Source organism: Salvelinus namaycush, chromosome 5 (assembly GCF_016432855.1).
Source record: "Salvelinus namaycush isolate Seneca chromosome 5, SaNama_1.0, whole genome shotgun sequence".
NCBI classification, from domain to species: Eukaryota; Metazoa; Chordata; class Actinopteri; order Salmoniformes; family Salmonidae; genus Salvelinus; species Salvelinus namaycush.
The window spans coordinates 9672094-9696888 of record NC_052311.1 but is presented as its reverse complement, the minus strand read 5'-3'; the positions used below and the strand labels follow the sequence as shown (position 1 = coordinate 9696888).

Genomic DNA, 24795 nt, shown 5'->3' with positions numbered 1-24795 from the left:
TGTCGGACTTCCATACCCTTGGAAACACCCCCAGACCAATAGATGTGTTGGTAGTACAGCATGTAGTACATCATGTTCTGTTATTATTATCCCAGATCAGTGGTTATTAAACAGGTTACATAAGGTGGGGTACAGCATGTTCTGTTATTATTATCCCAGATCAGTGGTTATTAAACAGGTTACATAAGGTGGGGTACAGCATGTTCTGTTATTATTATCCCAGATCAGTGGTTATTAAACAGGTTACACAAGGTGGGGTACAGCATGTTTCTACATGCAGATAAGCCATATTGAGAAGCCTACTGCATGTTTTATACAGGTCAACTAAGGATTCTGCATGTTTCTATGCAGTGCAGGTAACCCTACTGTGCACAGATGTACAGCATGCTATTATTATAGATCAATGGTTATTCTACAGGTTATATAATGAGGGTACAACATATTATTATAGATCAATGGTTATTCTACAGGTTATATAATGAGGGTACAACATATTATTATAGATCAATGGTTATTCTACAGGTTGTATAATGAGGGTACAACATATTATTATAGATCAATGGTTATTCTACAGGTTATATAATGAGGGTACAACATATTATTATAGATCAATGGTTATTCTACAGGTTATATAATGAGGGTACAACATATTATTATAGATCAATGGTTATTCTACAGGTTGTATAATGAGGGTCAGCATGATATTATTATAGATCAATGGTTATTCTACAGGTTATATAATGAGGGTCAGCATGATATTATTATAGATCAATGGTTATTCTACAGGTTGTATAATGAGGGTACAACATATTATTATAGATCAATGGTTATTCTACAGGTTATATAATGAGGGTCAGCATGATATTATTATAGATCAATGGTTATTCTACAGGTTGTATAATGAGGGTCAGCATGATATTATTATAGATCAATGGTTATTCTACAGGTTATATAATGAGGGTCAGCATGATATTATTATAGATCAATGGTTATTCTACAGGTTGTATAATGAGGGTACAACATATTATTATAGATCAATGGTTATTCTACTGGTTATACACTGCTCAAAAAAATAAAGGGAACACTTAAACAACACAATGTAACTCCAAGTCAATCACACTTCTGTGAAATCAAACTGTCCACTTAGGAAGCAACACTGATTGACAATAAATTTCACATGCTGTTGTGCAAATGGAATAGACAAAAGGTGGAAATTATAGGCAATTAGCAAGACACCCCCAAAAAAGGAGTGATTCTGCAGGGGGTGATCACAGACCACTTCTCAGTTCCTATGCTTCCTGGCTGATGTTTTGGTCACTTTTGAATGCTGGCGGTGCTCTCACTCTAGTGGTAGCATGAGACGGAGTCTACAACCCACACAAGTGGCTCAGGTAGTGCAGTTCATCCAGGATGGCACATCAATGCGAGCTGTGGCAAAAAGGTTTGCTGTGTTTGTCAGCGTAGTGTCCAGAGCATGGAGGCGCTACCAGGAGACAGGCCAGTACATCAGGAGACGTGGAGGAGGCCGTAGGAGGGCAACAACCCAGCAGCAGGACCGCTACCTCTGCCTTTGTGCAAGGAGGTGCACTGCCAGCGCCCTGCAAAATGACCTCCAGCAGGCCACAAATGTGCATGTGTCTGCTCAAACGGTCAGAAACAGACTCCATGAGGGTGGTATGAGGGCCCGACGTCCACAGGTGGGGGTTGTGCTTACAGCCCAACACCGTGCAGGACGTTTGGCATTTGCCAGAGAACACCAAGATTGGCAAATTCGCCACTGGCGCCCTGTGCTCTTCACAGATGAAAGCAGGTTCACACTGAGCACATGAGCACATGTGACAGACGTGACAGAGTCTGGAGACGCCGTGGAGAACGTTCTGCTGCCTGCAACATCCTCCAGCATGACCGGTTTGGCAATGGGTCAGTCATGGTGTGGGGTGGCATTTCTTTGTGGGGCCGCACAGCCCTCCATGTGCTCGCCAGAGGTAGCCTGACTGCCAATAGGTACCGAGATGAGATCCTCAGACCCCTTGTGAGACCATATGCTGACACATGCACATTTGTGGCCTGCTGGAGGTCATTTTGCAGGGCTCTGGCAGTGCACCTCCTTGCACAAAGGCGGAGGTAGCGGTCCTGCTGCTGGGTTGTTGCCCTCCTACGGCCTCCTCCACGTCTCCTGATGTACTGGCCTGTCTCCTGGTAGCGCCTCCATGCTCTGGACACTACGCTGACAGACACAGCAAACCTTTTTGCCACAGCTCGCATTGATGTGCCATCCTGGATGAACTGCACTACCTGAGCCACTTGTGTGGGTTGTAGACTCCGTCTCATGCTACCACTAGAGTGAGAGCACCGCCAGCATTCAAAAGTGACCAAAACATCAGCCAGGAAGCATAGGAACTGAGAAGTGGTCTGTGGTCACCACCTGCAGAATCACTCCTTTTTTGGGGGTGTCTTGCTAATTGCCTATAATTTCCACCTTTTGTCTATTCCATTTGCACAACAGCATGTGAAATGTATTGTCAATCAGTGTTGCTTCCTAAGTGGACAGTTTGATTTCACAGAAGTGTGATTGACTTGGAGTTACATTGTGTTGTTTAAGTGTTCCCTTTATTTTTTTGAGCAGTGTATAATGAGGGTACAACATATTATTATAGATCAATGGTTATTCTACAGGTTGTATAATGAGGGTCAGCATGATATTATTATAGATCAATGGTTATTCTACAGGTTATATAATGAGGGTCAGCATGATATTATTATAGATCAATGGTTATTCTACTGGTTGTATAATGAGGGTCAGCATGATATTATTATAGATCAATGGTTATTCTACAGGTTGTATAATGAGGGTCAGCATGATATTATTATAGATCAATGGTTATTCTACAGGTTATATAATGAGGGTACAACATATTATTATAGATCAATGGTTATTCTACAGGTTATATAATGAGGGTCAGCATGATATTATTATAGATCAATGGTTATTCTACAGGTTATATAATGAGGGTACAACATATTATTATAGATCAATGGTTATTCTACAGGTTATATAATGAGGGTCAGCATGATATTATTATAGATCAATGGTTATTCTACTGGTTGTATAATGAGGGTCAGCATGATATTATTATAGATCAATGGTTATTCTACAGGTTATATAATGAGGGTCAGCATGATATTATTATAGATCAATGGTTATTCTACTGGTTGTATAATGAGGGTCAGCATGATATTATTATAGATCAATGGTTATTCTACAGGTTATATAATGAGGGTCAGCATGATATTATTATAGATCAATGGTTATTATACTGGTTGTATAATGAGGGTCAGCATGATATTATTATAGATCAATGGTTATTCTACAGGTTATATAATGAGGGTACAACATATTATTATAGATCAATGGTTATTCTACAGGTTGTATAATGAGGGTCAGCATGATATTATTATAGATCAATGGTTATTTTATAGGTTGTATAATGAGGGTACAGCATTTTTCTACATACAGATGAGCCCTATTGAGAAGCCTACTGCATGTTTTATACAGGATATCAGTTACAGCATGTGTATAAATAGGTGAACCTTACTGCTGTGGTCATGAGCACCATGTCGAAATTAACAGGTTAGATCGCGCTGACGTGTTCTTCTGCAGTACACACACGTGGGCTTCTGGAGGTTGTCAACGGGTTCGTTGTGAAAGTTTGAGGTTGTACACGGGTTGTAAATATGTTGCGGACAGGGCATAGACAAGTAGCAGACATGTTGTACTTTAGATAGACTGTCCAGACATCACAGACCTTCAGAAAGTATTCAGACCCCTTGACTTTTCCCACATTTTGTTATGTTACAGCCTTATTCTAAAATAGATTAGATGTTTTTTTCCCCCTCATCAATCTACACACAATACCCCATAATGACAAAGCAAAAACCGTTTTTTATTCATTTTTGAAAATGTATAAAAAAAACTGTATTCAGACCCTTTACTGAGGACTTTGTTGAAGCACCTTTGGCAGTGATTACAGCCTTGAGTCTTCTTGGGTAGGACGCTACAAGCTTGACACACCTGTGTTTGGGGAGTTTCTCCCATTCTTCTCTACAGATCCTCTTAAGCTCTGTCAGGTTGGATGGGGAGCGTTGCTGCACATCTATTTTCAGGTCTCTCCAGAGATGTTCGATCAGGTTCAAGTCCGGGCTCTGGCTGGGTCACTCAAGGACATTCAGAGACTTATCCCGAAGCCACTCCTGCGTTGTCTTGGCTGTGTGCTTAGGGTCGTTGTCCTGTTGGAAGCCGAACCTTCACCCCAGTCTGAGGTCCTGAGTGCTCTGGAGCAGGTTTTCATCAAGGATCTCTCTGTACTTTGCTCTGTTAATCTTTCCCTCGATCCTGACTAGTCTCCCAATCCCTGCCACTGAAAAACATCCCCACAGCATGATGCTGCCACCACCATTTATTTTTTTATTTCACCTTTATTTAACCAGGAAGGCCAGTTGAGAACAAGTTCTCATTTACAACTGCGACCTGGCCAAGATAAAGCAAAGCAGTGCGACACAAACAACAACACAGAGTTACACATGGGATAAACAAAAGTACAGTCAATAACACAATAGAAACATCTATATGCAGTGTGTGCAAATGGCGTGAGGTGGTAAGGCAATAAATAGGGCATAGTAGCAAAGTAATTACAATTTAGCAAATTAACACTGGAGTGATAGATGTGCAGATGATGATGTGCAAGTAGAAATATTGGTGTGCATAAAAGTAAATAAAAACAATATGGGGATGAGGTAGGTAGTTGGATTGGTTATTTACAGGTGGGCTGTGTCCAGCTGCAGCGATCGGTAAGCTGGTCAGATAGCTGATGCTTAAAGTTACTGAGGCAGATATAAGTCTCCAACTTCAGCGATTTTTGCAATTCGTTCCAGTCATTGGCAGCAAAGAACTGGAAGGAAAGGCGGCCAAAGGAGGTGTTGGCTTTGGGGATGACCAGTGAGATATACCTGCTGGAGCACATGCTACGGGTGGGTGTTGTTATGGTGACCAGTGAGCTGAGATAAGGCAGAGCTTTACCTAGCAAAGACTTATAGATGACCTGGAGCCAGTGGGTCTGGCGACGAATATGTAGCGAGGGCCAGCCGACGAGAGCATACAGGTCGCAGTGGTGGGTAGTATATGGGGCTTTGGTGACAAAACAGATGGCACTGTGATAGACTGCATCCAGTTTGCTGAGTAGAGTGTTGGAGGCTATTTTGTAGATGACATCGCCGAAGTCGAGGATTGGTTGGATAGTCAGTTTTACGAGTGTATGTTTGGCAGCGTGAGTGAAGGAGGCTTTGTTGCGAAATAGGAAGCTGATTCTAGATTTAATTTTGGATTGGAGATGCTTAATATGAGTCTGGAAGGAGAGTTTACAGTCTAACCAGACACCTAGGTATTTGTAATTGTCCACATATTCTAAGTCAGAACCGTCCAGTAGTAGTGATGCTAGTCGGGCGGGCGGGTGCGGGCAGAGATCGGTTGAAGAGCATGCATTTAGTTTTACTCACATTTAAGATCAGTTGGAGGCCACAGATGGAGTGTTGTATGGCATTGAATCTCGTTTGGAGGTTAGTTAACACAGTGTCCAAAGAAGGGCCAGATGTATACAGAATGGTGTTGTCTGCGTAGAGGTGGATCAAGGAATCACCCTCAGCAAGAGCGACATCATTGATATATACAGAGAAAAGAGTCGGCCCGAGGTTTTGAACCCTGTGGTACCGTACCCCCATCAAGACTACCAGAGGTGTGGACAAGAGGCCCTCCGATTTGACACACTGAACTCTATCTGAGAAGTAGTTGGTGAACCAGGCGAGGCAGTCATTTGAGAAACAAAGGCTGTTGAGTCTGCTGATAAGAATGCGATGATTGACAAAGTCGAAAGCCTTGGCCAGGTCGATGAAAACGGCTGCACCGTACTGTCTTTTATCAATGGTGGTTATGAAATCGTTTAGTACCTTGAGCGTGGCTGAGTTGCACCCGTGACCGGCTCGGAAACCGGATTGCACAGCGGAGAAGGTACGGTGGGATTCGAAATGGTCAGTGATCTGTTTGTTAACTTCTCTGGGATATGTGGGACGCTAACGTCCCACTTGGCCAAAAGCCAGAGAAAATGCAGAGCGCCAAATTCAAATAAATTACTATAAAAATCAAACTTTCATTAAATCACACATGAAAGATACCAAATTAAAGCTACACTTGTTGTGAATCCAGCCAACATGTCAGAATTCAAAAATAGTATTTTCGGCGTAAGCAAACAATGCTATTATCTGAGGATAGCAACAGAGTAAACAAAGAGAGAGAAGCATATTTCAACCCTGCAGGCGCGACACAAAACGCAGAAATAAAAATATAATTCATGCCTTACCTTTGACGAGCTTCTGTTGTTGGCCCCATAAACATCACAAATGGTCCTTTTGTTCGATTAATTCCGTCGATATATATCCAAAATGTCCATTTATTTGGCGTGTTTGATCCAGAAAAACACTGGTTCCAACTTGTGCAACGTGACTACAAAATATCTCAAAAGTTACCTGTAAACTTTGCCAAAACATTTCAAACTACTTTTGTAATACAACTTTAGGTATTGTTTTATGTAAATAATCGATAAAATTGAAGACGGGATGATCTGTGTTCAATACAGGATTAAAACAAACTGTAGCTAGCTTTCTGGTCACGCGCCTCTATCTAACAGTACACTTCAAGTGACCCTCGTTCAAGATGGCCGTACTTCTTCATTACACAAAGTAAAAAAACAATTTCTAAAGACTGTTGACATCCATCGGAAGCGGTAGGAACTGCAAGAAGGTCAATTAGAAATCTGGATTCCCAATGAAAACCCATTGAAAAGAGAGTGACCTCAATTTTTTTTATCTGAATGGTTTGTCCTCGGGGTTTCGCCTGCTAAATAAGTTCTGTTATACTCACAGACATGATTCAAACAGTTTTAGAAACTTCAGAGTGTTTTCTATCCAAATCTACTAATAATATGCATATCTTATCTTCTGGGGATGAGTAGCTGGCAGTTGAATTTGGGTATGCTTTTCATCAAATGCTGCCCCCTATCCTAGAGAAGTTAACTTGGCTTTCAAAGACTTTAGAAAGGCAGGGCAGGATGGATATAGGTCTGTAACAGTTTGGGTCTAGAGTGTCACCCCTTTGAAGAGGGGCTTTCCAGCTTTCCAAACTTTAGAAATAATTGGAAAAAATCAAGGGGTTTGAATACTTTCCGAATGCACCTTACCTTTTGAGTGTGTCAATATTGAAAATAACCATGAGTTCATGTGTGTATTATATTAACCATTTTCTCTGTCCCCCATCCCCTCTCCACATGCCCTCCTTTTTTCTTACCTGTCCCATCTCCCACAACCTTCAATCTCCCTCCTTCCTTCCCTCCCTCCCTCCCACCCTCCCTCCACCCCTACCTCTTCCCGACCTGTCTCTACCTCCCTCCCTCCAGCCTGGGTGGGAGCCCTGGCGATGGGCATGATCTTCTTCTGTTCCCCGGTGGTCTCCATGTTCACGGATCACTTCGGCTGCAGGAAGACAGCTGTGGGCGGGGCCACCGTGGCCTTCATCGGACTCCTCAGCACTGCCTTTGCAACGTAAGAGAACCTTCTGTTCTAGAGCCCTTCTGGAACCCTCCAAACATTCTAGAATCATTAGAACACTCCTCACCTTCTATAACTATTATAACCCATCTACTCTAAAGCCCTTCTAGAACCCTTCACAATCTTTAGAACTCTCCTTGAATGTTTTGCCAATCCTTTTGCATTTACACGTCCTGCCCTCAGTGACCTGATAATTACACATTCATGCTAAGGTGTCACAGGCTCTGTTCCATATTGACACAAAGTTACTACTTATAAGGAAGTCATTTATTTGATATATATTCTAGGTGCTATGTTATGCTAGTGTGGGTAGTGTGGAACATCGCACAGTACTGAGAATGCTACCTCTTCACCCATTATAATTAAAACTAGTTTTGCATTGTTTACTTGCAGTTCAAGTCGGAAGTTTACATACACTTGGGTTGGAGTCATTAAAACTTGTTTTTCAACCACTCCACAAATTTCTTGTTTTAACAAACTATAGTTTTGGCAAATCTACTTTGTGCATGACACAAGTCATTTTTCCAACAATTGTTTACAGACAGATTATTTCACTTATAATTGACTGTATCACAATTCCAGTGGGGCAGAAGTTTACATACACTAAGTTGACTGTGCCTCAAAACAGCTTGGAAAATTCCAGAAAATGATGTCATGGCTTTAGAAGCTTCTGATAGGCTAATTGACATCATTTGAGTCAATTGGAGGTGTACCTGTGGATGTATTTCAAGGCCTACCTTCAAACGCAGTGCCTCTTTGCTTGACATCATGGGAAAATCAAAAGAAATCAGCCAAGACCCCAGAAAAAAATTTGTAGACCTCCACAAGTCTGTTTCATCCTTGGGAGCAATTTCCAAATGCCTGAAGGTACCACGTCCATCTGTACAAACAATAGTATGCAAGTATAAACACCATGGGACCAGGCAGCCGTCATACTGCTCAGGAAGGAGACGAGTTCTGTCTCCTAGAGATGATCGTACTTTGGTGCAAAAAGTGCAAATCATTCCCAGAACAACAGCAAAGGACCTTGTGAAGATGCTGGAGGAAACAGGTACAGAAGTATCTATTACCACAGTAAAACAAGTCCTATATCGACATAACCTAAAAGGCCGCTCAGCAAGGAAGAAGCCACTGCTCCAAAACCGCCATAAAAAAGCCAGACTACGGTTTGCAACTGCACATGGGGACAAATATCATACTTTTTGGAGAAATGTCCTCTGGTCTGATGAAACAAAAATAGAACTGTTTGGCCATAATGACCATCGTTATGTTTGGAGGAAAAAGGGGGAGGTTTGCAAGCCGAAGAACACCATCCCAACTGTGAAGCACGGGGGTGGCAGCATCATGTTGTGGGGGTGCTTTGCTGCAGGAGGGACTGGTGCACTTCACAAAATAGATGGCATCATGAGGATGGAAAATGATGTGGATATATTGAAGCAACATTTCAAGACTTGAGTCAGGAAGTTAAAGCTTGGTCACAAATGGGTCTTCCAAATGGATAATGACACCAAGCATTCTTCTAAAGTTGTGGCAAAATGGCTGAAGGACAACAAAGTCAAGGTGTTGGAGTGGCCATCACAAAGCCCTGACCTCAATCCCATAGAATATCTGTTGGCAGAACTGAAAAAGCGTGTGCGAGCAAGGAGGCCTACAAACCTGACTCAGTTACACCAGCTCTGTCAGGAGGAATGGGCCAAAATTCACCCAACTTATTGTGGGAAGCTTGTGGAAGGCTACCCGAAACGTTTGACCCAAGTTAAACAATTTAAAGGCAATGCTACCAAATACTAATTGAGTGTATGGAAACTTCTGACCCACTGGGAATGTGATGAAAGAAATAAAAGCTGAAATAAATCATTCTCTCTACTATTATTCTGACATTTCACATTCTCAAAATAAAGTGGTGATCCTAACTGACCTAAGATGGAATTTTTACGAGGATTAAATGTCAGGAATTGTGAAAAACTGAGTTCAAATGTATTTGGCTAAGGTGTATGTAAACTTCAGACTTCAACTGTACCTCTACCCCTGCCCGCCCAGGTCCCTCAGCCTGCGGTATTTCACCTATGGGATCCTGTTTGGCTGTGGCTCGTCCTTTGCCTTCCAGCCCTCCCTGGTGATTCTGGGCCACTACTTCCGGCGGCGGCTGGGCCTGGCCAACGGCGTGGTGACGGCTGGCAGCAGCCTGTTCTCCATGGGCCTCCCAGTGCTGCTCACCAAGGTGGTGGAGCCGCTGGGCCTCAGCAGAACCTTCCAGATCCTCAGCCTCTTCATGCTGGTACTGTTGTGATGTGTTCAGTGATCATCCATGACACTTCCTTTTTGTTTACATCTTACAGACTTTTTTTGAATGATGTGACTCGTTGAAGTAAACGTTAAATTCGACTTTGAACAAGTGTTTTTTTTGTTCTCATCAACAAAACAGGTCCAGGCCCTGCTGGCCCTGACCTTCAGACCCCTGCTGCCCCAGAGAGCTCCAATGGGACCACCAGGACCAGGGGGCCCCGTCGGGTCAACACCTCAGCAAGGAGCCACTGCCCGGGGCAGCCACTGGAGCAGGGCCCTGACCCAGGTCAGGAAGGCCTTTAACCTGAAGGTGTTCCACATCGTCACCTACCGGGTGTGGGCTTTCGGGGTTGCTACGGCCGTGCTGGGTTACTTTGTGCCCTACATCCACTTGGTAAGGGCTCAGGGACCATCAATATAATTTCTTGAAGATTTTACCATGTTCTTGATATTGTGTTGTATTTAGGGCACCGTTTTCAGAGACACCTGTGCTGTGAGTGAAATTATAATGATGGAATTATAATAATCTGCAGCACAATCTATGATGTGTAACCTTGCCATTTCCATTTAGAATGTTGCTGTTTTTGCGAGGGGAAATAATGCCGCCCTTACTGCTTTTAGTGTCACCTTGATTGGCATGTTACTGTATGTTGGAAAACTAAACTTTCCAACCAAAAGTTCACCAAGTCAACTTCAGAGGAAATCTGTAATATTGTTGTGTGTGTTAGGTTACGTTGGGTTAGGTTGTCATATTGTGTCAGACCCACCTATCTAAAATAAGTAGCTAGTGACATTGTTGCATGGTGATGTGAAGAGTATCAAGGAGACACCTTGTCACAGCAGTATGTTTATGAAAACTCCCAGAGGGATGAGGAAGGAGGACAGAAGGAAAAAAGGAGGGAGGGAAGGAGTAGAAAGAAGGGAAAGAGATGGGGAGGTAGGGAGGGAAGAGAAGGGGGGCGGTAGATGTGTAGTGTGACGTTCTGCTACATCTTAGATGTTTAGGCAGCCTCCCCACTGCCTGTCCTGTTTTCTCAGGCCCCAGAGCCAGTCCCAGATGTAAACAAAGCCACCGGCTTTTGTTGTGTGAGCGCCCATGCTGCTAAACTGACTCAGGAAGCTCTTTGCTTTAGGTCAGCCCTAAACATGGGTATCCTATGGCCCTTGATGTTATTATGGTGCCATGTAGTGCAGTATCAAAGCAGAGGAAACATTTCACATGAACTTGATAGGGGAGAGAAGCTTCTGGTCAGGAAAGGACTTCAGAGGGTTTTGTGTTTTGGATCAGATTCAGGTGTTGGGTGGAGAGGAGAGGAGAGAAGGGAAATTATTCACCTATAGCTCCGCCCCTTCCTGCTTCACTGTTTATGGGTCTTCTGAGAGGAGGACGTGGATGAAAACATTTGTTATTCCAAAGAATGGTTATGGAAGTTTGGAATGTTATAAGGAGAACAAATTCCAGTTTCTAACACGACTCAGGATGAGACCCAAATGCAGACACAGGAGGCAGACCGTTTGAATTTCAGATGTTTATTACAAAACAGGGGGCAGACAAACGGAAGGTCCAGGGCAGGCAGAGGTCAGTAATCTAAGGCAGCATCAATCAGAGACAGAACGGCAGGCAGGCTCAGGGTCGGGGCAGGCAGAATGGTCAGAAACAGGAGGACTAGAAAACAGAAACTAGAGATACGGGAAGCACGCTGGTAAGATTTGACAAGACAAGATGAACTGGCAACAGACCAACAGAAAAAGCAGGTATAAGTACACAGGATAATGGGGGTAAATGGGAGACACCTGATGGGGGGTGGAGACAAGCACACGACGGGTGTGACAGTTTCTCCATTGAAATCCCATCACCAAGATTAAAATCAATGTCCTCTATGTAAGGTGAATTCAACATGGGAATAACACACATGAAAGAATCCATGATCACATGCAAGAAATTACTACGCCTTTGAGGCGTAATTCAGTGTTTTTTTTTTGTTGCTGTTTTGTTTGGCTGCTTCCAACCCCACAGTGTTTGTATGTTTCCAGGGGGCTTGGTTTGAAAGCAACAAGACACCTTTCCGTCATCTTCAATTTAAGCCTTCTAGAAAGTGTGTGCCCTCTGGCCTGGAGGGAAGCAAAAGTAATTCACCTACCTAAGAATAGTAAAGCCCCCTTAACTGGCTCAAATAGCCAACCAATCAGCCTGTTACCAACCCTTAGTAAACTTTTGTTGAAAAAAATGTGTTTAACCAGATACAATGCTTTTTAACAGTAAACAAATTGTCAACAGACTTTCAGCACGCGTATTGGGAAGGACATTCAACAAGCACAGCACTTACACAAATGACTGATGATTGGCTGAGAGAAATTGATGGTAAAAAGATTGTGGGCGCTCTTTTGTTAGACTTCAGTGTGGCTTTTGACATCATCGATCATAGTCTGTTGCTGTAAAAACGTATGTGTTAGGGCTTTACACACGCTTCTATATTGTGGATAAAGAGTTACCTGTCTAATTGAATGGAAGCCTCTCCAACAAAATCCAGGTAGAATCAGGAATTCCCAGGGCAGCTGTCTAGGCCCCTTACTTTTTTCAATCTTTACTAACGACATGCCACTGGCTATGAGTAAAGCCAGTGTGTCTATGTATGCGGATGACTCAACACTATACACGTCAGCTACCATAGTGACTGAAATGACAGCAACACTTAACAAAGAGCTGCAGTTAGTTTCAGAATGGGTGGCAAGGAATAAGTTAGTCCTAAATATTTTAAAAAAAATTAAGTATTGTATTTGGGACAAATCATTCACTAAACCTTAAACCTCAGCTTAATCTTGTAATGAATAATGTGGAAATTGAGCAAGTTGAGGAGTTTTAACTACCTGTAACCCTGGATTGTAAACTGTCATGGTCAGAACATATTGATACAACAGTAGCTAAGATGGGGAGAGGTCTGTCGATAATAAAGCGCTGCTCTACCTTAACAGCACTATCAACAAGGCAGGTCCTACAGGCCCTAGTTTTGTCGCACCTGGACTACTTTTCAGTCTTGTGGTCAGGTGCCACATAGAGGGACTTAGGAAAATTGCAATTGACTCAGAACAGGGCAGCACGGCTGGCCCTTGAATGTACACATAGATCTAACATTAATAATATGCATGTCAATCTCTCCTGGCTCAAAGTGGAGGAGAGATTGACTTCATCACTACTTGTATTTATGGGAGATATTGACATGTTGAATGCACTGAGCTGTTCGTTTGAACTACTGGCACACAGCTCGGACACCCATGCATACCCCACAAGACAGGCCACCGGAGATCTCTTCACAGTCTCCAAGTCCAGAACAGACTGGGAGGTGCACAGTACTACATAGATCCATGACTACATGGAACTCTATTCCACATCAAGTAACTGATGCAAGAAGTAGAATCAGATTTTAAAAACAGCTAAAAATACACCTTATGGAACAGTGGGGACTGTGATGCAACACAAACACAGACACATGCATACACACACACGATAACATACGCACTATACACACATGTACACATGTATGTTGTCTTATAGATATGTGGTAGTAGAGTAGAGGCCTGAGGGCACACACTTAGTGGGTTGTGAAATCTGTTATGAATGTATTGTAATGTTTTTTAAATGTATAACTGCCTTAATTTTGCTGGACCGCAGGAAGAGTAGCTGCTGCCTTGGTATCAGCTATTGGGGATCCATAATAAATTCAAATACAAATCTGAAAAGAAAATGGACGTGAAAGTATTCCGCTTGTTCTTTTCCACCAGATGAACTTTGTGAAAGAGCAGTTCAAGGAGACCCAGAAAGAGTGGATCTTGTTGGTGTGTATAGGAGCCTCATCTGGCGTGGGACGCCTCCTCTTCGGGAAAGTAGGAGACCTCATTCCCGGAGCTAAGAAGATCTGGATGCAGGTGAGGTAACCCTCTTCAGCATCTCATTGTCAGCTTAATTTGAACAAATTCAGATTTTAAATATGGGTTAGCACATCAGCCACATCCCCTTAGTTTTTTCCATGAATGATGATGGCTACTAAAAGCTTCAAATCTAATCTATTTCTGCTCAAATCCATTGGTCAAATACTTGTTGCGCTTCATTTAGTTTACCCGGTAAAATGGAACCAATAGAATTGGTTGAAAGTTTTTGACATGGATTTGACCCATTGGTTGCCATCTTGGTCGGTTACTTTGTAGTTTCTGTATGAAGTGGAAGAGTGTATAAGGGACAAGGTATTAGTCAGGAGAGATGTATTGGACAACATTAACCTAAGACTCCTAAGACTCTCTGACACGTTACACAATGACAGTTACTTTGGATAAAATCGTCTGCTAAATGGCATTCATTATTATGTGTTTACTATATTGTCCCTGCTCTTCTCTCCCCCAGTCTGTGTCGTTCATGGTGCTGGGGCTGATGTCCATGATGATCCCCCAGTGCACTGTGTTCGAGGGGCTGATTGTGGTGTGTGTGTTCCTGGGGCTGTGTGACGGCTGCTTCATCACCATCATGGCTCCTATAGCCTTCGAGCTGGTGGGCCCCATGCAGGCCTCCCAGGCTATAGGATACCTACTGGGACTCATGGCCCTGCCCATGACCGCAGGACCCCCCATCGCTGGTGACTACTATCGGTTCCTCAGTTTACTTAACACTGACCTCAAAGATTTTAAATGGCAGGTGATAAAGAGATGGTTGACTGCTATCTGACAGGCAATCGCTACTGAGTATCACCTCAACTTTGGAGTGGAAGCCAAGGTGATAAAAAGATGGTTGCTTTCTCTTCAACAGGAACCTATTCCTTCCAATCGAGAAAAGTCAATTCTGTAGCTAGCATAGTTACCATATAAGTCCTTTGAGGATACCCACATTCCATAGGGAATTCTAAACAGGGTAGGATTAGGATAATGTATTTTGTGTTTATCATGCCGTTGAGCTGACATGTCTCAGCCATATACATACGTATATTCACTGTGTTTATGTACATCATTGGTCTTGGCTCTGAATGTAGCTGGTCTACAGAGTAAATAGAATGAGGCTGCATCCCAAATGGAACCATATTTCCTATTTAGTGCACTCTTTTTCACAAGGGCCCATAGAGGTCTGGTCAAAAGTAGTGCACTATGTAGGGAATAGGGTGAAATTTGAGATGCACACTGAGTAAAGTGGCAGAGTTCCAGGGCTGGTGATTTGTTACAGAGGGAATAAGATACAGAGGGAGTAGTAGCCTCGGATAGCGGATAGTTTAGCGATGGGTTGTTGACACGATGGCTGCATTTTCTGGGGCTCTGCCACTCTCCACTGCCACCCTTCAGGCTCCACCGCCACTCCCCACATTCCTGTTCAGACCACCAGGGTGCTGTTCAGAGTGATGCAATGATTCAGATAGAAATGTATTACGTAGAACAAATATCATCAGTCATGTTGAATAGGAGTCATTTCATACATTATATTTCTATGTGCAACATTGAGAATAGTTTCCTCTGGCTGAATACACTCCAGAGGTCACAGTGAGGAGGAGGAGGAATCCTGCCCCATCAGCCTACAGCAGGAGCACCCAGACTGGACATAAGTCTGTCTGCTCGCCTCCCTGCAGACCTGAGTTCGAATAGTATTCGATTTTTAAAAAAAATACTTTGAGCTTTGCTTGAGTCTGCCCTGAGTGCCAGATGTGCGGAGTTTGCATGCTGCACTTTAGTGGACTATTCCGTTGGTTACATCACGCCAAGCAAGCTCAATCAAGCACGGATAAAGTATTTGAAAGATTCTTAATAATATTTGAACCCAGGTCTGTCTCCCGGCTTGTCCTCCTTCTCAGAGCCTCAGTGTTCTGTATTGACATTGCGTCCTGTGAGGCCTGGCTGAATCTCTCTCTGCTTAGTGCCAGATGTTGGATGAGTTATCTATCTCGTTTCCAGCTCTTGTTTATGGCAGGGCCACTTAGCTAGCTAGCTCCTTACTGAATATTTTGGCCAGTGTTCCCCATCACCGTGGACACACATTAGATGCACTTTACTGAGGATTTTCTTTTACAAAATGTTCCCCAATCTAGTGGTACTCATGGTTTCTATGGTTACCCTATAATAATAAAGCGTCTGACTGGAACCTCTTAGTCCACATTCACTCTTCACAGATACAGAGCAGCATTTAGGACTGACCGTATTGTTTCTTGGAAGAACAGGCAAACCACTAAACCGACTTAAACAACCTCTCACAGTTATTAGAGATGCTGATGCTGTACCACCTGACAGCCCTCGAGACTAATAAACTATGACTTATCTTCTTAGAGATGTTTATGACCGCTAATTATTAGTTCTGAGCTAGTTCCTGGAAGAAGAACAGACAAACAGGTAAAACAACTTGAATCACCAAGATAGTGGGTGAATCTCAAAGCACATTGGAGCAAAAGATCTAAAGCTCCTCCACTCAGATCTTCTCCACCAATGAATTTTGAGAAAGATGCGTTGAGAGTGGACACAAGGAATCAAGGAAATACAATTGATTCGCTCAGTGATTCTCTCTTGAATAGCGAGTAGTGGTTCCATACACTACATCTGAAACCTCTCCCTCCCTTGTCTCCCAGGACTCCTGCATGGCTACTGTGGTGATTACAACATGGCCTTCTACCTGGCAGGGGGCCCTCCCATCGTGGGGGGCATGGTGCTGTTCTTTGTGCCCCTGATACACCGACGGCAGCAGAGAGCCCTTGAGGGCCAGGGTGGGGGGCCGGAGGACCCCAGCACAGATCACATGCTGCCTCCGGCAGGAGGCCCCAAGGGCTGCTCTAACGGAGAAATGCTGCCTGGATACACCGACGTGGAGACACACATCTGAGTAGCACTACACTAAGGTATGAGAAGGGAGGTGTGTGTGTGTGTACACACATAGGCATGCATGCACACACACACACACACACACACACACAAACACACACAAAGATCCTAGATTGAAATGACGGTCATCTTCTCATGTTTTCCTTCTTCCTTCTCTCAGGGATTCTATTCACCAGCACCTGAGATCTGACCGTCCCTTGCACCTCCTCCCTTCCCCCGGTCCCTGACCCCCGGCCCCTAATCACGGACTACCTGCTGATGTACCTCTCAACCTCTGACACAGTTTCTATAGGAACCCTCCTCCTGTCTATAGGAAGCCCCCTCCTCTCTGAATGCCATTAGTTCCTTATAGTGATCCCTGTGGTCTAAGGAGAGAGGGGGAGAAGTTTTTTTGCCCTCTGAAGCAAAGGAGGAACACATCGCTGACCAACCTCCTTGAACGAAGAGACAATTGGCATTATCATAGGATCTGGGCGTCACACAATCCAAAACAGTGTTCTCTTTCCCTGTGGCTTTAAGCTCATCTAAAACGGGAATGCACACAATAGGTGTGTACCATTTAGAGCTGGCCGCCTGGAAGAAATCATTTTTTAAATCCTATAGCGTCTGGAATCAGAGTATGTAAATGATTTAATATGCTTCAGTAGGTTTTTAAATGACAGATTATTCAGAAAGATAAATAGTAGTAGAGTAATTGAATGGAGTACTTTGTTCTACTCTGTCTAGACCACAAGCATCTCACACTTTATTTCATATGTTCCTTCTGTCTCTAGGTGTTTCATTACATAGGTCTAGGGCATAATATAGGACATTGGAAAGATTTCAGTTATTATGACAACTTATTGCAGTTACATTTTACAAGTCTCAGTTTATTTTGTTTATGATAGACCAAGGAAGAACACATATCTGTTTCAGTTGTGTATTATACTATAGGTCTCCATGGTGATTCCCCCTTGGAAAAGCCACTAAAACAGTCACCTCAACCACATACGTACTTATGCAGTTTTTCCATATGTAACCCGTGCCATGATGGAGCTACAGATAGAGAGCCAGACCAGACTGAACAGATTATTTACCGGCTTCAGACTTTGTAGTCTTAAATCTATTTTTTTAACAGTTATATTTCTAAGACTTTAAGTCAATCAAATTTTAATTGAAATTAAATACACCTCTCTGAGATGTTTTGCCAAATTTTATTTACTCTGCAGATTTGTTTTTATTGTTTTAAGTTTCTAATGTTTTTTATTTGTTTTTACCGTCTGTTTCTTCCAATGGCATTGTGATCTTGTTATTCCCATGGGGGTGAATCCTGACTTCCAATGTGAGACTCCCATTGACATCAATGTATGGCTATGTGAAAATTCTACTTAAGTGAAAGTTTTACTTAATAAATGGAAGTTAGGATTCTCCCCATTGTCAGTCAAGAATTGAGCCATAGATCTCGATGGTCCGTGGTCTGAAATCTAGCGGTGCTAATAATGATAATGAATTATCCACTGATATACAGTTGTTGAGAAATAAGACTGGCAGTTTATTAGAAAGAAAAATAACCTTTAGTCTGCCAGATTTTTTGCGAACAATCAAAATCTATATTAAGGGCATTGAGCTTAATTTTGAATGGAAAGGCCATCGTTTTTGCTGTGTGTGTGTGTGTTTGTGTGTTAGTTAGGGCATTGGGCCACAGACCACAGAATGATTGCTATTACATACATGCACTCATTGGCTATATCCTTTTTTCAGCCTGATCCCCATCGGTCCACATCAAACATCTTTGTTGATGAGTTTGCTGCTTCTTATCTTCAGATGACAACATACTGTTTGTTGGGTTCATACGTCGTCACGGTAATAACCAGATACTGCCTCATGGAGATTCTCACTCTAGTAGAGAAATTCATTAAATTGCAGTTGCTGTTACGTTTCGTAAATGTTAAACGGACCACTTACCTCCTTGAGATTACATTTTCCGCACGACAGAATGGTTGAATAAGAGTGTCCCAAATGGCACCCTTTTCTCTATATAGTGCTCTATGGTCACTGGTCAAAAGTAGTGCACTATTAAGGAAATAGAATGCCATTTGGGACACATTCTAGGCCTAATAGAGGACAGAGAGGGAAACAGAGAGAGGACAAAGACGTCAATACCTCAGTAATCTAGTTAAATATGTTGGTATTCTTCAAATCATGACATCATACTTCCAAGTGAAATGAAATGGTTGCTATTTTTTTTTTCTACAGCTGTTAGCTTCAGCGCCACTGAGCTGAACATACTGCCAAAAACTTCCAAAAACCCTATTCTCAAACTACAATGCTTCACTCCAGTTATTAATATTCGTTAGTACTTGTGTGTGTGTGTGTGTGTGTCTGTCTGTGCGTTCACTGTGTGTGTGTCTATGTGTGTGTGTGCACTCAGATTTATGAGATTTACCTTCCCTCTCCCCCATCTGGCTGTGATCCATACTTTTAAACTCTTTATTTTTCCTTCCTGCTGCTCTAAATGTCATTCCCTCTGACAGTTCAGTCCCTGCCATATAATATAGATATGATCATTATGGTCCTTGCCTCCATTAAGGCTGCAGACTGAGTGGACTACTCTGACTGTTACCTCATTAAGTTCCTCCATCTCTTCTGTTGATCTCACCGCCATGCTGCTCCTATATCTCCTACAGCTGTTCTGAGAGCCCGCTAGCTCACCATGCATTATCATCCTTAGGCTATAGATCGAAAGAGGAAACCTTGTTTGATCAAGCAAGCTGTAATGCAAAATGTACTTTTTGATAATTCATTTTGATCGTTCTCCTACAGTTGGTCAGAGAGCTTGCTGGCTCTAGCCTGGTTAAACCAGATTGAACCATTGTGAGTGCAGCATTCAGTCTGGTCTACCAGGCTATGCTCCTGTCTCACCAAGCATCCTTATACTGTAGAGATGCAGAGTAAACTGTTCTGTTTGCTCGTTGTAAGCAAACACTACACAATGTACTTTTTATCATTCTCTTGTTTAGTTTGGCACGTGTCATTGTTCTGTTTGTGTTTTGATGAGATGGGCTATTGAGATATTTGATTTTTAACTACTGAGATAGAAACATATTTGGACAGGAGTGGTTAATGACTGATAGTGAAACATGCAGCCTTCATGGTGTTGTTTGCTTAACCAATGTTTGGCTAGTCAAAGTCCTGTTGTCTTTGCAGCCTTGGTGGCCCAGCGGGGACAGTGGTTTCTGAGTGGGCACTAGTGCAGATTGCACCCTAAATGTCTAGGCCCAGTACCAGTTCAAGGAACAGTCACAGATAGGGTCACATGTTACATAGGCTTACATGTACACTATGAGAGTAGAATATCATCATAAATCTACATATTTACACAGCTTAATAACTACATTTTTTATTTTATTATTTCCTAATATTGTTGATATTTTAATTGTATCTCAATTATATTTTAATTGTATATTCTGAACCCCAGTGATCTTTTGGGAGTTTTCACCCATTTTCTTTTGTCAAGATGTAATTTTTTTGTCCAATCCAGCCCAGTGTGTGTTAGACAGGGCTGTCAGATAAGGTCAGATGCAGTCCTCTTTTTATTACATCCTTGGGCTGGTGTACACCATGTCTCTGTCCCAAATGGAACCCTATTCCCTATATAGCGGGCTACATTTGACCAGAGCCCTATGGACCCTGGTATTTTTTTTAATACACTATATAGGGAATAGGGTGCCATTTTGGATGTATCCCTTGTCTTTATACTTCTGACCCCACTTATCTACCCTACCTACAGTCTCTTCTTCTATAGCTTTTGCTGTATCACCCATAGACTGTACACCACCCTGACTGTATCGCTCGTAGACTGGTCATCACCCTGACTGTATCGCTCGTAGACTGGTCATCACCCTGACTGTATCACGTGTAGACTGGTCATCACCCTGACTGTATCACGTGTAGACTGCACATCACCCTGACTGTGTCGCCCGTAGAATGTACATCATCCTTGCTGTATCTCCCGTAGACTGTACATCACTCTGACTTTATCACCTGTAGACTGCATCACCCGTAGACTGCATCACCCTGACTGCTGCTCTTGTTTAATCTTTTAACTCATCTCTCCCTCTTATCTTTTGCACATGTTTCTGCCTAAATTTTCATCGCAACTCTCACCTCAGATTTTCTACCAACTGTCAGCAATCTCTTCCTGAACCTGAACTTTTCAGATATATATTTTTAGTTGTATTTTTTCAAGAAATGTATAACAATAGGAATCACAAGATTTGAAATTAAGACTTATGCTGCTAGATAAACTTAATTTTTTGGGGTGAAGTTATTTTGGATCTGTAGTAAAACACAATTTGTTATTGTTTTCTATTAAACCAACAATAAATGTTTAATATGATGAGAACTGCATGAGTTTTCTTTGGCCAGCTGAGTAAAGCCATCCACTGCATTATACTGTATGTCTCTGGATATAACATACTGCCTGTAACACGTGTGTATGTGTGTGTGACTCATTGCGAAATTCACTGAGGCTGAGCATCATGGTGTATGTTAGCCGCCCCCAGACTAACTGCCGAGTTTGCATATGGTCTAGTTTAAAGGATGTGAAATTACGTTCGCTCTGACTAATTGGGAAACAGTGTATATGTTAGCCCTGTGACTAACTGCCATATTCTCATATGAACATGGTTTAGTTAGGTACGACAGTAGTTAATACCATAAATGTGTTATGTGATGTTAAATGTGATGTTGTTTTAGCTCGGTCTCAGTATGACTCCGGGAAATTAAATTATGCCTATGTTATCCGACCCCTGACTGCCATATATTTCCATATGAACACGGCTCAGTGCAGCCAGGCGTCAAGCTGTTGTCTGTGGCCCAAATGGCACCCTATTCCTTTATAGTGCACTACTTTTGACCAGGGCCCATAGTGTGACATTGGATTGCACATGTTCTCTCCTTCTGCTCCCCGCTCTCCCATTTGACCCACTTTACTCACTCAGCAGCCAATCGGCCAATCAAACATGAGTTAGCGAGCACGCTCCATTGAAAGCCCCAGAAAAGAACCAACAGAATTCTGTTCAGTTCTTAGAACTACCGGCAGCCAGGCATGTTGTACTACCCTGCTGCACCCCTCTCTGGTGGCTTACAATCAGGCAAAGCAGGTCTGAGCCTGGCCTGTACTGGGATGGATGGATGGATGAATAGCTTGAGTGAATGGGTTTTAAGTAGAACAGTGGTGGGGAGCAGGGGACTGTGTGAATAGACACAATGGGGTTGTTGCCAAAATGCTGCACAAATGTTTTTTTATTACTTTCTGTTGCTTTCTCCTGTGTGTGTGAATGGGGTTTTATATATATATATATATATATATATATATATATAATATATACAGAACAAAAATATAAACGCAACAATTTCAATTAATGTACTGAGTTACAGTTCATATAAGGAAATCAGTCAATTTAAATAAATTCATTAGGCCCTAATCTATGGATTTCACATGCCTGGGCAGGGGCGCAGCCATGGGTGGGCCTGGGAGGGCATAGGCCCACCCACTGGGGAGCCAATCAGAATGAGTTTTTCCCCACAAAAGGGCTTTATTACAGACAGAAATACTCCTCAGTTTTATCAGCTTTCTGGGTGGCTGGTCTCTGACGATCCCACAGGTGAAGAAGCATGATATGGAGGTCCTGCTACTTTGGAGGCGGTTTATGGTAGATAATTTAACATTAAATTCTCTGGCAACAGCACTGGTGGACATTCTTGCAGCCTTCATGCCAATTGCACTCTGGCTCAAAACTTGACGTCTGTGGCATTGTGTTGTGTGACAACTGCACATTTTAGTGGCCTTTTATTGTCCACAGCACAAGGTGCACCTGTGTAATGATCATGCTGTTTAATCCGCTTCTTGATATGCCACACCTGTCAGGTGGATGGATTATCTTGGCAAAGGAGAAATGCTCACTAACGGACGTAAAACAAAATTGTGCACAAAATTTGAAAGAAATAAGCTTTTTGTGAGTAAGGAACATTTCTGGGATCTTTTATTTCAGCTCATAAAACATGGGACCAACACTTTTTACATGTTGCGTTTATATTTTTGTTCAGTATAGATGGCTCTTGTAGGAAGAATAGGTTGGTTGGCCAGTAGGGACCCAGCAGTAGCTAACTGATGCACCAGCACAGCGTCTCCAGAAGAGGGAGCTGTCTCCGCTTCAGAACACGGTGAGTCATACAGTAGTCCTACTGAACACAACTAAACCCTATTTTTTTCTAGGGAGAACCCAAAAACGGCTAAACTTGACACATGTCATGTTCACTATGTAATGGAGCATGGAGAAATAAAATAAAACCCCACTATGCCTTAGTACAGTATTACCACACACAGATCAACTGAACCACCTCATTGCATAACCATACATTTTTTGCCACATTGTGAAATCTACCTTCAAGGTTTTGGCTAATTTTACGTACTTTGGAAACTACTACCAGACTACGCAGAATAATCAGTCACATGGAAATCCCATTACTTCCTTTACCATAAAGACCATCTGTAAATACTTAAATTACCGAAAGTAAAAACTTGTGTGTGCGCTTCAGGGTCCTTAGAGTTATTGTTGTGTGGACATGGGGTCTGTGGTTCCAGGAGGAAGAGATGTAAGAGAAATGATAACAGTGTGGCCATAGTAGTCCCCAGTGGTACGAGTCACACCTAGTAACTTCCTTCCTATTCTGAAACTTTTCTCTCACACCAATCTGACACTAGAGGACCTGGAGCTCCTTTGATGGTGTCACATGATCTATATTGTTGTTACAAACTAACTTACACACCCATAGGAAGGAGGGTTTGCCAAGTAATAACAGAGAGTCCAGTCATCATTACTTACATGACTAAGTAAAGTAAGTAAGCCTTGTCCGAACCACAAAGGCCCATAGGGGCAAGTTAGGGCCTATGTCCTGTTTCGGTAGCGTGAGGAAGCTTGATGTACAAGTACACCCCCTGGACAGGACGTTAGTATGATTAAGACCTATTAAGGTTTTATTGGAGCAAAAACCAGGTGAATATACATGATCCTGTTCCCATTGTGATAGAGATTGTGTTCTGTTATTGTTTGGTCAGGGATAAAGTGTGACATGTTGTGCTACTGTCTGTCTGTCATCCCACCAGGCACAGACGTCAGCTCAACGTCTAGTTTTGATTTATATTTGGTTGAGTTGTCAAGAAACAATAATTTGCCGTGAAATCAACAAAACATGTCACCATGTCATTGGATTTCGGTTAAAAGTTAGGTGAAAAAAAATTGGAAATGCCGTTACTTTCAAATCCAATCAGTTTTCCACATTGATTCAACGTCCTCATATTAGATTTTTGCAGTTGAAAGGACGTGGAAACAACGTTAATTCAACCAGTTTGTGGCCAGTGGGTTGTTTTTGCCAACATTTATCCAGCAGAGTTGTCTGTTTGTTCTCCCCATCCAAACCAAACAACATGGCTTTGTGGTCAACTTCCTCAGTGAGGGGCTGATAACGAGAAGATTTATGTGCCCAGTGTCCACAAACACACTGCTCACTGTACTCCCTTTCTCACACACACTGCGGTCTCTCTCTCTTCCTCTCTCTTTCTCTACATCTTTCTCTCTCACACTGCTGTATTTCTCTCTCTCTGTTTTTCTACTACACTGAACAAAAATATAAACGCAACAATTTCAAAGATTTTACTGAGTTACAGTTCATATAAGAAAATCAGTTAATTGAAATAAATTAGGCCCTGATCTATGGATTTCACATGACTTGGAATACAGATATGCTGATGGTCAGACACCTTAAAAAGGAGGTAGGGGCGTGGATCAGAACCAGTCAGTATCTGGGGTGACCACCATTTGCCTCATGCAGCGTGACACATCTCCTTCACATAGAGTTGATCAGGCTGTTGATTGTGGCCTGTGGAATGTTGTCCCACTCCTCTTCAATTGCTGTGCGAAGTCGCTGGATATTGGCGGGAACTGGAACATGCTGTCATACATCAATCCAGAGCAT

General features: G+C 42.6%; 1 protein-coding gene across 1 annotated transcript in view; it reads left to right on the top strand.

Annotated features, from left to right (window-relative positions):
* LOC120047927 (monocarboxylate transporter 8-like) overlaps positions 1-21160 on the top strand; it is a 34621-nt gene extending 13461 nt beyond the window's left edge. Inside the window, exons 2-8 of the mRNA XM_038993547.1 lie at positions 7503-7647; positions 9694-9931; positions 10079-10333; positions 13720-13863; positions 14336-14564; positions 16527-16793; positions 16937-21160. Coding sequence (XP_038849475.1) covers positions 7503-7647; positions 9694-9931; positions 10079-10333; positions 13720-13863; positions 14336-14564; positions 16527-16777 — 1262 coding nt within the window. The 3' untranslated portion in view covers positions 16778-16793; positions 16937-21160. The remainder of the gene's footprint in view (positions 1-7502; positions 7648-9693; positions 9932-10078; positions 10334-13719; positions 13864-14335; positions 14565-16526; positions 16794-16936) is intronic.
* Positions 21161-24795: the final 3635 nt, after the last annotated feature.